This window comes from Podarcis erhardii, assembly GCF_964252035.2.
Source record: "Podarcis erhardii genome assembly, chromosome: 2".
Taxonomy (NCBI): Eukaryota; Metazoa; Chordata; class Lepidosauria; order Squamata; family Lacertidae; genus Podarcis; species Podarcis erhardii.
This window is the reverse complement of record NC_138498.1, coordinates 124,759,147-124,773,335: the sequence shown is the minus strand read 5'-3', so window position 1 is coordinate 124,773,335 and position 14,189 is coordinate 124,759,147. Positions and strand designations below refer to the sequence as shown.

The window sequence follows — 14,189 nt, the reverse complement described above, 5'->3', positions numbered from 1 at the left end:
TGAGATCTATGGGCAAAGAAAATAAAAAGACAGAGCACATATTTGTTTGAGAATGTTCTGTCAGATGCTGCCCAAAATCTTCCTGATGCAACCATACGGAGGGCAATGAGGCATCGCTACTGGAGGGTGTAAGGTGCCCGTTGGTCGTAGTACACAAGCTTAAGATGAGTCAACAGTGTGATGCAGCAGCAAAAAAAGCTGATGCTGTTCTCGGATGCTTCAACAGAAGTCTAGCATCCTGATCAAGGAAAGAAGAAGAGGAGTTTGGATTTGATATCCCGCTTTATCACTACCCTAAGGAGTCTCAAAGCGGCTAACATTCTCCTTTCCCTTCCACCCCAACAAACACTCTGTAAGGTGAGTGGGGCTGAGAGACTTCAGAGAAGTATGACTCGCCCAAGGTCACCTAGCAGCTGCATGTGGAGGAGCGGGGACGCAAACCCGGTTCACCAGATTACGAGTCTACCACTCTTAACCACTACACCACACTGGCTCTCCTAGTCCTAGTCCTTCTCTGTTCTGCCTTGGTCAGACCACACCTGGAGTATGGTGTCTAGTTCTGGGTGCCACAATTTGAGGAGGGTATTGACAAGCTGGAAAATGTGCAGACTTTAAAGGATCTTGAAGCCCAGCCTTATGAGAAGTGGTTGAGGGAGTGGGTTGTGTTTAGCTTAGAAAAGAGGAGATATGAGAGCCATCTTCAGATATCGAAAGGGCTCCCCCTTGGGAAATGGAGGGGAGGACTCAAATGCATGACTTCCAAGTTACGAGAAAGGAGACTCTGACTAAACATCAGGAAAAACTTTCTGGCAGTAAGAGCTGTTCAACAGTGGAACAGACTCCCTCAGGAGGTAGTGGACTCTCCTTCCTTGGAAGTTTCTGAGCAGAGGTTGGACGGCCATCTCTCAGGGATGCTTTAGTAAAGATTCCTGCATTGCAGGGAGTTGGACTAGATGACCACCAGGGTCCCTCCCAATTCTATAATCAGTGATAGAAGTGACTTAGAGCACTGTGTCACCTTTTGTTGTTGTTTAGTCGTTCAGTCGTGTCTGACTCTTCGTGACCCCCTGGACCAGAGCACGCCAGGCACTCCTGTCTTCCACTGCCTCCCGCAGTTTGGTCAAACTCATGCTGGTAGCTTCGAAGACACTATCTAACCATCTTGTCCTCTGTCGTCCCCTTCTCCTTCCGCCCTCCATCTTTCCCAACATCAGGGTCTTTTCCAGGGAGTCTTCTCTTCTCATGAGGTGGCCAAAGTATTGGAGCCTCAGCTTCAGGATCTGTCCTTCCAGTGAGCACTCAGGGCTGATTTCCTTAAGAATGGATAGGTTTGATCTACTTGCAGTCCATAGGACTCTCAAGAGTCTCCTCCAGCACCATAATTCAAAAGCACCAATTCTTTGGCGATCAGCCTTCTTTATGGTCCAGCTCTCACTTCCATACATCACTACTGGGAAAACCATAGCGTCACCTTATCATTTGGTTAAAGCAGAGGTTGTCAAACTAAGGCCCATGGGCCGGATACGGCCCACCGGGCTCATTAACCTTGTGCCCACAAACCTTGTGGACCCTGCCGCCTGCTCGGTCAGTCCCTGCGCTAAACAGGCACGGCACAGAGGCCTCTCTGCGTGGAGACTGACTTCCGTGACATGGACGCCTCTGGGTGCTGCCCCTTCCTTCCCGCCGAGGCCAGTGGCTTGGGCTCTGTGCCCCGCTGAGACAGAGGACGCTGACGCTGCGCTGCTGAAGGCCAGGCAGTGTCGGCTGCGGCGTGAGTGGCATAGGCCTTTTGGGAGGGGGATGCTTTCGGGAGGCAAAGGGTCCGGCCCCCCACAAGGTCTGAGGGACAGTGGACCGGCCCCCTCCTGAAAAAGTTTGCTGACCCCTGGGTTAAAGTAACAACTTTATTTCAGAAATAGTTGGGGTGATGTTTACACCCACCATATAAGCACACAGAATATACAGGCTTCAGTGAAGATTTCAGTCACATAACCTTAGTTAATAGGTTTATTTATTTAAGATGCTAGTAGTAGTAGTATACTGTTCATCCATAGATCTCACGACAGTTCAGGATTACAGAAGATAAAAACGTAAGGTTGTTTTTACACACATACAGAAAATATATTCTAAGGAATCAATGCGAAAGAATTCCAAGTTGTCCAATTGCAGAGTTGAGAAAAAATGACCAATTTCGTTGTCGCAAGCCTGATTCTCTCAGCAAGAAAAGGCTGAGTTAGTGCCCCAAAGGGGTCCCATCTCTCCTTTGAAGAGGAGAATTTTATGATATGCATCCAAAATGATTGGTTATTTCCACAATGGCCAGAAGGAGATTTCTCTTTTTGATGGAAGGAAATAGGTTTTGTGGGATATTTGTATATGTGAAAAGTAGGCAATAGTTGTAATTATGAAGGCTACACATTCAGCTGCTTTAATCTGAGCATCCTTTACATTGATATTCAGTCGAAATTAAAAATAAATTTTAAAAAAGTCCAGTAGCACCTTAGAGACCAACTTCATCTTACTTCTTAGTTGGTCTCTAAGGTGCTCCTGGACTATTTTTTTATTTTTTATTTTGACTGCATCAGACCAACACGGCTACCTACCTGAATCTAGCAATGATATTCACTGTTCTTCTGAGTAGACTAAAAGCTGGTACTCTGAAGAGCTTCAGCGATAGGACAAAGCGAAGAGCTGGTCAGATTGTGAAACTTTATTTTGAATGAAGGTTAAGGGGATAGCAAGTAAACAGCTTAAACAGATTACAAAATAAAACAGAGTGCTGCCGCTTTGCAGCAGGACTAATCATAGCCTATCCACAAACAATATAGTATTTCTAGTGTACTATTGAGTAGCCCAGAGAATGACCAGTTTCCTGGTGGTATGGGAGATGCAGTAGACTATGCTGAAGGCAACTGGGGACACTCTCCTAGGGCACCTGAGGTTTCATAATCTTGCGCGTGCACACACACACTCTTTGAAGGGATGGTATGTGGTTCTCTACACGGAAAGCCATAGCCAGTTCTATTACGTTTCCCAAGGAAGCACCCTACTTGGTGGGTGATACGCAAGATGGAGTTCTGTTTTACTGTGATGGCAGCAGACCAATGCCTTTCACTGACCTCCTGACCAAGTGGCTAAACTTTACATCCTCTCTTTCTCCACATCTTGGATTCACAATGAAACGCACTCCAAATGACAACCAGGCCGACCCAAATATTAGGCAGAATGCGGAGACCATTTCTTCTTCTTCTTAGTGGCTAAGCTTTGTCTTCTCTGCTTCTCCACCTCTGGGATTCACAACGGTTTCTACGCTGTGTGCGTTCTTTGATGCGCAATAAGGTTTCCACCCTGGCTGAAGCTTATTCCACATTCAATACATTTAAATGGTTTCTGCCCAGTATGGGTTCTTTGATGTAAATTAAGGTTACTCATACGCCTGAAGCTCTTTCCACACACCATGCATTCATATGGTTTCCCCAATGCGTGGGTTTTTTGATGTGCGGTAAGAGCACTCCTACAACTAAAGCTCTTTCCACACTCCAGGCATTCAAAAAGTTTTTCACCGGTGTGGGTTTTCTGATGTAAAGTAAGATAGTAATTGAGACTGAAGCTCTTTCCACACACCATACATTTAAATGGTTTCTCTGTTTTGTGGGTTCTTTGATGTGTGGTAAGGTTTCCACTCTGGCTGAAGCTCTTTCCACACTCCATACATTTAAATGGTTTCTCCCCAGTGTGCGTTCTCTGATGTGCAGTCAGTCTTCCACTCTGCCTGAAGCTCTTTCCACACTCCATACATTTAAATGGCTTCTCCCCAGTGTGGGTTCTTTGATGCACAATTAGCACACTACTTGCACGAAAGCTCTTTCCACATTCCATGCATTTGAATGGTTTCTCCCCGGTGTGGGTTCTTTGATGTAAAGTGAGAGAGTAATTGAAACTGAAGCTCTTTCCACATACCATACATTTAAATGGTTTATCAACTGTGTGGGTTCTTTGATGTGCAGTAAGATTTCCGCTCTGGCTGAAGCTCTTTCCACACTCCGTACATTTAAAGGGTTTCTCCCCAGTGTGGGTTCTTTGATGTAAAGTAAGGTTACTCCTACAACTGAAGCTCTTTCCACACACCAAGCATTTATGCGGTTTCTCCACACCGGGGGTCCTTTGATGTAGAGTAAAATGGTAATTAAGACTGAAGCTATTTTCACACACCATAGATTGAAATCGTTTCTCCTCAGTATGGGTTCTCTGATGCGCAGTAAGGAAACTACTGGTACAGAAGCTCTTTCCACACTCCATGCATTTATGCAGATTCTCCCCAGTGTGCGTTCTTTGATGTAAAGTAAGATGGTGATTAAGACTGAAACTCTTCCCACACACCATACATGTAAATGGTTTCTCCCCTGTGTGGGTTCTTTGATGTGCAATAAGGTTTCCACTCTGGCTGAAACTCTTTCCACACTCCATGCATTTAAATGGTTTCTCCCCTCTGTGGGTTTTTGTATGCTTGACAAGGTTACCAGCACTACTTAAGCTCTTTCCACACTCTGTGCATTGAAACGCTTTCTCCCCTGTTTGGGTTCTTTGATGTAGACTAACACGTCCACTCTGACTGAAGCTTTTTCCACACTCCACACTGCTGCTCCCTGTACAATCTTCCTGTGGATTTAGGGCGACATGGATATCAATGTCCTGCATAGCAGAGGATTTCCTTTCCGTCTTTTCCCCTGCTTCACGCGCCACATTTTCTGATGACACCATCAATGGCTCCCCATAACTCTCGCTCTTCTGCCTGTAACCTGTTTAGGGAGAGGGAGAAAATGAAAATATCACTCACACTGCATGGCAGAAGCCGACATGCTCATTACGCATTGAGTCCAATTCTTTGCTTCACTGATTTTACTGTTCTCAAGCATGTCCCTTCCCGCTAATGAGAAGGGCACATGGGCACTTGTGAAAAGAACCTAACCGTACATTAACCTCAGCTCAGTGGCACCACAGAGGATATTTTAATTTGAGACATGTCTCAGCACAAAGAAAGGGAAAACTCAAGCCTGGAGGACATCTCTGGTCTTTACAAGAATAGTCCTACTGGACCAGGCCAAAGACCTCCTAGAAATTGTCAATTTTTGCAGCTCCAGGTGTGCATGTTCATGCTCTGTGGGAGCCAGGGGCGGAAGGGGGGTGTAACAACAAATGTAAAACATTTTATGATGCTTTATGATGTTTTTATATGTACAGTGGTACCTCGGGTTACAAACACTTCAGGTTACAAACGCTTCGGGTTACAAACTCCACTAACCCGGAAGAAGTACTTCAGATTACAAACTTTGCCACAGCGGCACGGGAGGCCCCCTTAGCGAAAGCGCACCTCAGGTTAAGAACGGTTTCAGGTTAAGAACAGACCTCCAGAACGAATTAAGTTCGTAACCAGAGGTACCACTGTACTGGAAGCTGGTCAGGGTGGCTAGGGAAACCCAGCCGGAGGGGCGGGGTATAAATAATAATAATAATAATAATAATAATAATAATAATAATAATAATAATAATATTCAATGTCGCCTTCGGGGAGCAGCGGAGTTACTACAAAACCCACCCACTGTCCTCCAATCAGGCAAGCAGATTTAAAGGACACAACCCAGCCATGAAAAAGGGACTCAAGGAGGATGTGAAGCAGGGAAGGTAATGGGTCATGGCCTGGGGATGAAGATGGCCGAGGAGAAGATAGCCCCAAGGGCCAGCAGGAGAGCGTTTGAAGGCTACATTTGCCCACCTGGTCTATTTAGTCCTACAGAAGCCAACTAGATGCTGTGAAAGGAAGCCCAGAACCAGGACATAAAGGCAGCAGCCTTGTGCTCCCTCTCTTTCTGGAGGAAAAAGGGCCCCACAACACAGCTAAGCAGCTACCTTCTGAGATCTCCCCTTCTTTGGGATCCTGGAGAAATGGATCTTGTCCCTCTTCCCAACAGGAACTGAGGTCTGATTCTGCCAAGGAAAAAGACAATATTAGTTACTTTTGGCGGCACATCATCCAACCATTTCAAATTAATCTGTATCCACGACCTCAAAGGAAGGGATTACGTAACCAGAGCCTATAAAGATGCACCACACCAGTAGGGGAAAGCAAAGTTGAGTACATACAGGATTTGACCTAAAGTTTCACACCTTCAATGTCTAACAGCCAGGAGGGATACAAATCTGCCCTTACCTAGAGAGGCCACCATCTCATGATTCTCCTCCATGACTTCCTTGTGCAGAGCTCTTTGGCCAGGATCCAGCAGAGCCCACTCCTCCTCTGTGAAAAACACAGCCACCTCCTCAAAGGTCAAGAGGACCTGGAAGAAGAAGAGGAAGAAAACAGAGCTTCTCTTAGATCCCCATCATCCCCACTCAACACAGAGGGAGGCTGGGTGGTCCCATCTGTGCCTCTTCCCTCCTCCCTGCTCCCGTTGCTCTTTCCCTACCTGAGGAAGCTGCCTGGCTCCTCTTTCCACTCCACCTCTGAGAAGAGACCGTTCAGAGGGGGTAGCGGAGGCCATTGCGTTGCCAGTGGAAAGGACAGAGGAGGAGGAGGAGGCGTAAACTGGGCCACTTCTGGGACGCTCTCAGCTGTTGCCACGATGCACTTCAATGCAGGGAGCAAGGAGCAGCTCTTTAAGGAAAACGATGCAGAGATTTTTATTATTACTAATTGAATTTATATACCCCCCTATACCTGGAGGTCTGAGAGCTGTTCACAGAAAGGTAGATTTATTTAGGGTGGGAGACATTTACACAGATAGCATACCTTTGACTGGGGAACAAATGTTAAGTAAAGCTAGACAACATCTGGAATTTGCTAAATGTGCATCAAATCACACATTTTTCTAACAAACCCAGCAGTTACTGCACATGCCTCTTTAAACTTCGGCTGAAATTCTAATTGCAAATACAAATGCAAAATCCAAACACGTATTATCAAAAATGTATTAAAGCTGTTGGTGGTATTCATTTAGGTGAAACCAACTTGGTGGAACATACCTGGGAATCAGATGTAGGGACAGCTGGCAGAGACTGTGGGATAACAGACCCTTTGAAATAAAAAAATTCCTTCCAGTAGCACCTTAGAGACCAACTAAGTTTGTTATTGGTATCTAAGGTGCTACTGGAATTTTGTTTCGACTACGGCAGACCAACACGGCTACCTACCTGTAACTAGACCCCTTGAAGTCACTATACAGACACATAAAATAAATCCCCTCTTTAAACTCCTACACTGCTGCTTCTAGCACCCCTGAGGTGTAGCTATAGGAACAAAGCTATATTCCATCTCTGCTGGAGAGAGTGAGAGGGGGTTGGAACAACTATACATGTGCGGGAAAGAAATGTTTATGAAATAAACTTGATCCCTAAACAAAAAAATCCTACATACTTTGGAATTCTTAACTATTTTTAAAGATGAAAATGCTTATATGAAATATAAAGAACTCATCAACAGGGGCTAAACAACTCATTGCTCAAAACGGGAAATCTCTGGAACACTTGCAATTATCACAACAGAAACAGAAAATCTGGACTATTGCACTTTCCAAAAAACCCCACAGATTTTCATACCTACTGCTTTTTGTATTTTTACTGTTGCTACGATAATTGTTTTTGTTTCTTATGTTTTTGATCTGTGTTATATTCTTGTTCTCTTTTGTAGGCTATCTTGAAAATCTAGCCAGGGGTCTGCAACCTTTAAGACAAAAAGAGCCACTTGGACCCGTTTCCGAAGAAAAACAACAACTGGGAGCCGCAAAAACATTGCAACATTTAAAACAAATATAACACTGTATATATTGTTTCTTGCCTTAATGCTATATATACAGGATCGTGCAGTCAGCTGTCAATCTCAAGAAAAAAGGACAAATTAATAGCTAATTAAAATATTTAATTTACAACCAGGTAACCAGGTTAATGGGACTTTTGCTCCTGAACCTCAGTGCTCAGTGTCTGCACATCAGGGCTGTAAGACGTCACCTTCATTTTCACACAGGCTTGCAATCTATACATCCATGTATAGATGTTCTGAAACCTTAATGAATGCTTCTTTTATATACTCTCCATCTGTGAATGGCTTCCCGTGCTTGACTATTTCCTGAGCGGCTACAAAACTAGCATACGTTGTGGAATTTGCAGACTTTACCCAATTCTTGAAATTATTTTTGCTCCTATCAACCTTCCTCATAAGTTCTGCAACGGCTTTTCGTCTCTCATCTCCATCTGGATATTTTTCAGCAAAGGCTGCGTGTTTATTCTGGAAATGTCTTGCAATATTTGACTTTTTGTTGTTTGCAAATTTCTCACCACATATTAAGCATACTGGTAAACCAGTCTTGTCAGTAGAGAATGCAAATGATTCTGTCCATGTATCATTAAACATTCTGTTTTCTTCAGAAATTTTTCTTTTCTTGCCTTTATCCATGGCTGGCCTACCAGGGGTCCAAAACAGGGACGTAATTAGAAATCAGAGGACTCCATAGCAAAATTTGCTATGCCCGATGTCAGGGAACTGACATCAGAGCGAGAGGCGAAGGGGAGGCTCCCAGATTCTGCTGGCGAAAGACCCAGCACCAGGGGGAGAAGCAGCTCGGTAGAGGGGGAAGGAAATCAGCGCAACACCAGGGATAAAGGGGGGCAGATGGGGGAAGTGGAGAGAGAGCTCCGGGATTCTTCTCTGGACATCAGTGAGTAGAGCACAGGTCCTCCACTACCCACGCCCTCCCTGCGCAGAAGACTCCTGCACAGTGAGAGGAGGAGGCGACTGGGAGTCAGACAGCTTCTATGCTGGAAGAGGTTTAAGAAATGCCCACAGACGGATTCTGCTAGCGACTGAGACAGCTACGCGGAGATGGGCTGTGCAGTCAGAACGGTTTAACAAGGCAATTAAGCCTAGAGAGGCGGCAGTTTACGCACGAGTAACTCATACCCATTACACCCAATAATCAATGCCCCAAAATGCCATAGAAAATTAATCAGGGCCCCAGTGTACCATAAATCATAATCAGTGCCTGATGTAAATAATAATTAATAATGAGGGCCCAATGTCATCCTCATCATTATAAAAATACCTTTTTTGACACTTTTTATTATTTCTTTGTTTGACCCCTCAGAATTACTCCTCCTCATAGAAATAAACATTACATTAACAAGTTACCTTTTTTTGAGTGTGTGTTCTTCACTCCCCTTCAAAACAGTGACCAGTGTATATGCCCCCTTTCAATGCAGCCTGCTTTCAAAGGCGGGACGACAAAGACCAGCAATAAGCTGTTGCATAACGTTCCCCAAGGAAAGCGTTAGCTATTCACCAAACTTTCCCCTGCTTAAGTTTAAAAAGGGGCTTCAAGCAACTAAAAAGGGGCTTCAGGCAACTAACTCCCACGTGGAATTGCCTATAGTAAGATGGCGGCCGCCTCAGAAGACCACATGGGCCGATAAGATGGCTGCTGGGGCAATCCGGTTACCCAGCAACAGCACAGCCGCTTCCGACGCTTTTAAAAGCAGCCGGCAAAGCAAGCGTTGGAGCGCCGAAGCCACCTCACCCCCACAAGGAGAATGCTGCGCATGTGACCAAATAGCAAGGACTTACTTTGCTAGAGACAAGCCCCCGACGCTACCACAAGCCTCCCTCTCTTCCCGCCGCCCAGCCTCCCAAGAAAAAAAAACCCACTTCAAACGGTCACAAAGCACAAATTCCACGCGACCGCGACTTGATCCGCCCACAACCTGATCCGCCAGGCGCGCCGAGTCCTCCCCAGGAAAGGTAAAATGCGGCGATGAGCTCGCGTAGCGCACTGGGCTCCCAGCAGCGAATCGACTTGGATAGGCAGCAAGAAATCCAAACGGAGAGGTTTTCGGCGCGATCAAGGCACCCCCAGTAGATAAGGGAGTGATCCAATCATAAGCGGCTTTTTGCGTGTTTCCGCCCAGAAAATGCTCCTCCTCCCCTCGCCTCCGCCCCGGAGCCGCAGCAAAGGCGTTAAAGAGCCGCATGCGGCTCTGGAGCCGCAGGTTGCCGACCCCCGATCTGGACTAATAACATTATGGTCATCTACAAAAAAACACACCATAACCTGACAAAAAGGAGTTGAATCATTTGCTGGAAAAAGAAGTACTGGGGATGATTTCGTTGTGACAGGGTAACTTTTCAACCCTTACTCTAAAGACCGTCAACTGCCTTGGCATCCACCAGATTCGCACCCGACACTTTGGAACAATGTTTTCCCATAAGGACACACATTTGTGTGTGTGTTTTGATGGGGAGTTCAGTTTATGTTTTCTATTTGCAACTTTTTGGGGGTGGGGAGGGAGAATTTAAAGGGGGGAAAGCAGGAACCAACACTCAGGGGGGCATTCTGGTGACTACAGAGGAAATACAGGGTCTTTTTTGTCTTAGCCCTGCACCCTAACTTTGGGGTGGGGAAACCAGACCCAGGGGTCAAATCCAGCCCTTGAGTCCCCACCCATCAATTGGAAGGCTGCTCAGGAGGGAATGTGGCCTCCTGGGTGAAGGACCCCCCACCCCACCCCATGCTTTAAACACTACATTTGGCTGGTCTGCAATGTGAACAGCAGCAACAGAAGGAAAGACCATCAGCCAGCCCTCTGCTGGGTCAGTTCTTCAAGGGGGGTATGTTTTTTTGCCAATTAATTTTAACTCGTTTTCAAATTTATTACACGCCAGGCACTCCTGTCTTCCACTGCCTACTGCAGTTTATTTTACAGATTTGTCTCTAATTAACATGCATTTTTATTTATTTTTTAGCAAATTCCTTGTCCCTCAGCTGCCCTTTTACCAACTCCTGCACATAAAGGTAAAGATAAAGGGACCCCTGACCATTAGGTCCAGTCGTGGCTGACTCTGGGGTTGTGGCACTCATCTTGCTTTATTGGCCGAGGGAGCTGGCGTTTGACTGCAGTTTTTCCGGGTCATGTGGCCAGCATGACAAAGCCGCTTCTGGCGAACCAGAGTAGTGCATAGAAACGCCGTTTACCTTCCTGCCGGAGCGGTACCTATTGATCTACTTGCACTTTGACGTGCTTTTGAACTGCTAGGTGGGCAGGAGCAGGGACAGAGCAACGGGGTGCCATTGCGGGGATTCGAACCGCTGACCTTCTGATCGGCAAAGCCCTAGGCTCTGTTGTTTAACCCACAGCGCCACTTAATGCCTCCAGCCAATGCCTTGAGACCATCTGGAAGGTGCCCATTCTTCTTCCTAGTCTCCCAGCCCCCCATCTATGATTTCTGAAAAGGGGACGGGCGGGGGCCACCTCTTCCTTCCCAAGAAGCAAATCCTTGTTTCTTTTTGCTTCCTTCTCCCATCAGCCTCTTTCTTACTCGGGAAGCTCCGGAGGCCGATTTCCCCTTGACATTGTCCACCTCTCACCCCCCACCCAATTCGAAATCTCCCCCCTCTCTCCCACTCCAGAGGCGACTCTGTTCTCCAGCTCGGGGGCTACAAAAGCAGCACAGCGACACCCTCCTCCCCAATCCCCCCCCCCATGCAAGGCAGCTTCCACTGCAGCAAAACCCGCCCCCACCCCAGGGAGCTTGACCAGGAGACTGCAAGGAGTGGTGGGAGGGAGGGAGGGGGTGGATTAAGAGGCTGCGTCTAAGATACTTTTTTTGGGGGGGGGGAGTGTCTGGTTGTCACCTTGTGACTGTTCAGTATCCGATTCTGGTTGCATGCGGGGGGGGGGGAGCAAGCGCCCTTTCCTGGTTTTCAGGCACCGAAGGGTCTTTGTCCCCCCCCCCCAAAAAGAATATATTGCAATGCAAACCTTGTTGGGGGCAACCCCACTTTGCAGCACCCTCCCACCCCCTACTGACCTTCCCTGTTTTTCTCTCATTCCGCGCCCCCCACCCCCCAAAAAGCCTCTCCCTAGTAGCCCTGCTTGTAAATTCAAGGGGAGGGAAAACAAATCCTTCTCCCACCCCCTACGTCAATTCCTCCCCCCCCCCAACAAAAAAAATACTGCACCTCAATTCCTCCTCCCCCCCCCAACAAAAAAAATACTGCACCTTTTTCTCCTCCTCTGCAAGCCCTTTTCTTTTCTGTTAATATGCATGGAGACCCCTCCCCTCCAACAATGCCTCTATATCCCCCCAAACCTCCTGCCTCTCTAGGAAGCGGAGCTCATTGACCCAGAGGGAGGGGGAGTGACCCCCTCCCGGAAAACGGGTTTGTTTTTGTCGGTGTTTTTTCTGGAATTTCCTCAAAGAGGAGGAAGCCAAAGGCAGCGCCGTCATATCCGGTTTCCACGCGAACGCTGGAAGGGGCTTCTCTCAGGAAGGTTGCAAAAGGAAACCCTTCTAGAGGACAAAGAGGTAAAGATTCCGCGGGGGGGAGAAAAGGGCAGAGTTTGCAGTTGCAAAGCGGCCGCCCAACACCTGCAGGGTTTCGCTTGCGCCGTCTCCTTTGAAGCCCCCCCCCCCAAAAAAAACATGGTTTCCCACCCAGGGAACTCCTGAATGGGCGCCATCCAGAGAATGTGAAGGCAAAAAGTTCCCACCACAGCTCACTAGGAGGATATTCTTTCAAATTCTTAATTTGCAAGCTGGGCGAGGTGAAAATGGGAGGAAATATTAATAATAATAATAATAATAATAATAATTGTTTATACCCTGCCCTCCCCAGCCAGAGCCGGGCTCAGGGTGGCTAACACCAATAAAATCACAGTAAAAACATAATGGGGGGGGGGCAATTTAAAATACAGGTTAAAATGCAATTTAAAATGCAGCCTCATTTTAAAAGTAGCCGATAGATCAAGACCATAAGGGGAGGGCAACATAAGGGTCAGACTGAGTCCAAACTAAAGGCCATATTTATATATAAATATATATGTATAAAATTGTATATATATGTATATATCTATGGATCCAGCCCATGGCACGAGTATAAGAGATTGGCAGAAAGCAGGTGCCAACTTAGCCACCCTTGAAAGTTGGAAATCAGCTCAGCCTGATGTCAAGGGTTCTGGGAATTGTAGCTCTGCGAGGGGTAAACTACAGTTCTCTGGATTCTTTGAAGGAAAGAATCTGCTTTAAGTGTATATTCCGTACACAGCCTTTAGAGGTGGGGTGTTCTGGACAATTCCAGCGAAATAGGGATTTTTAGTGATCCAATCAGATTCTGTGGGTTTTGTATCTATGCCCCACACCTGTTATGTTCACAGCCCAGCTCTTGCTCTCCAGGACGCCTTCCAGGCTCTGAATTCTTCCTTGGCTGCTTTGGGAACTCCATCCATCTCCCATGAGGCAGCCAGCTGTGGTAGGGGGCTCTCCTGACTGCCCACAGCTGTTTGGCCTTTATTTTTTTGCTATTTTGCTGAGTTTATACCTATTTAAGGGAGTCCAGGGGGTCAACTAGTCCAACCCCCTGCGATGCAGGAAAAATAACAGATCTGTTGTTCTCCCACTCCCTTTAAATTCTCAGAACAACCACCCTGTGAGGTAGGCCGAGATGGCCCAAGCTCACCCAGTGATTGGGCTCAAACTCTGGTCTCCCAGGTCCATTGCTACAGAGGGAGTGAGAGAATGATAGAATCTTTCAGCTGGAAGGGACCCAAGGGCCATCCAGGATAATACAGTTAGCGGAGAAATCTGAGGGCTCCCTTGGACAAAAAAACAAGGACACCAGCCAGGAATACCAGAGCAAAACAGCAGCCAGTAGGCCTGGTCTTTATTGAAGACTGTCGCGACAGGACTCCAACTCACTGCAAGACGAAGCAAGATGGAAGCCCCAAACAAAAGAGCCCCCAAACTTTTATCAGCTGCTAATCCCCATGTTACACCCCCCCCCAACTACATCATGGTTACATTATGAAAGGGGAGGTCTGGCAGCAGTAATCTGAGCATCCTGGACCCTGCCCCATGGTTCTCCTTGCCCTCCACCAAACAGCCATCAAGTGTAACAAAAGAGATACAGTGGTACCTCTGGTTAAGAACTTAATTTGTTCCAGAGGAACATTCTTAATCTGAAACTGTTCTTAACCTGAACCTGTAGCCTTTCTAGGCCTTTTTCACGGGTAGGAAAAAAGGTTGCACCCGGGGAGAGGGAGATGAGAGTCAAACAGACACTCAAGGGATAATTTCAGAGAAAAAGCTTTATTCTGCCCTCCAGGGTGGCAGAAGGCACCTGCGTAATAAATTCACAAAGCAAGTACAC

At 46.8% G+C, this 14,189-nt stretch overlaps 1 protein-coding gene across 2 annotated transcripts in view; it reads right to left on the bottom strand.

The window, feature by feature from the left end:
• Positions 1-12,240, bottom strand: part of LOC309334679 (uncharacterized protein) — a 32,961-nt gene extending 20,721 nt beyond the window's left edge. The window contains exons 1-5 of one of the 2 annotated variants that reach the window (XR_014153228.1): positions 12,044-12,240; positions 6,465-6,652; positions 6,209-6,335; positions 5,908-5,985; positions 3,286-4,799 (exon numbers count right to left, since the gene is read on the bottom strand). Coding sequence is in view for 1 of the 2 variants with exons in the window: in XM_081849226.1 (XP_081705352.1) it covers positions 3,307-4,799; positions 5,908-5,985; positions 6,209-6,335; positions 6,465-6,539 (1,773 nt within the window). In the remaining variant the exon portion in view is untranslated. Of the gene's footprint in view, positions 1-1,993; positions 4,800-5,907; positions 5,986-6,208; positions 6,336-6,464; positions 6,653-12,043 lie in introns of those variants that run through there. The other variant, XM_081849226.1, reaches the window with a different exon arrangement.
• Positions 12,241-14,189: the final 1,949 nt, after the last annotated feature.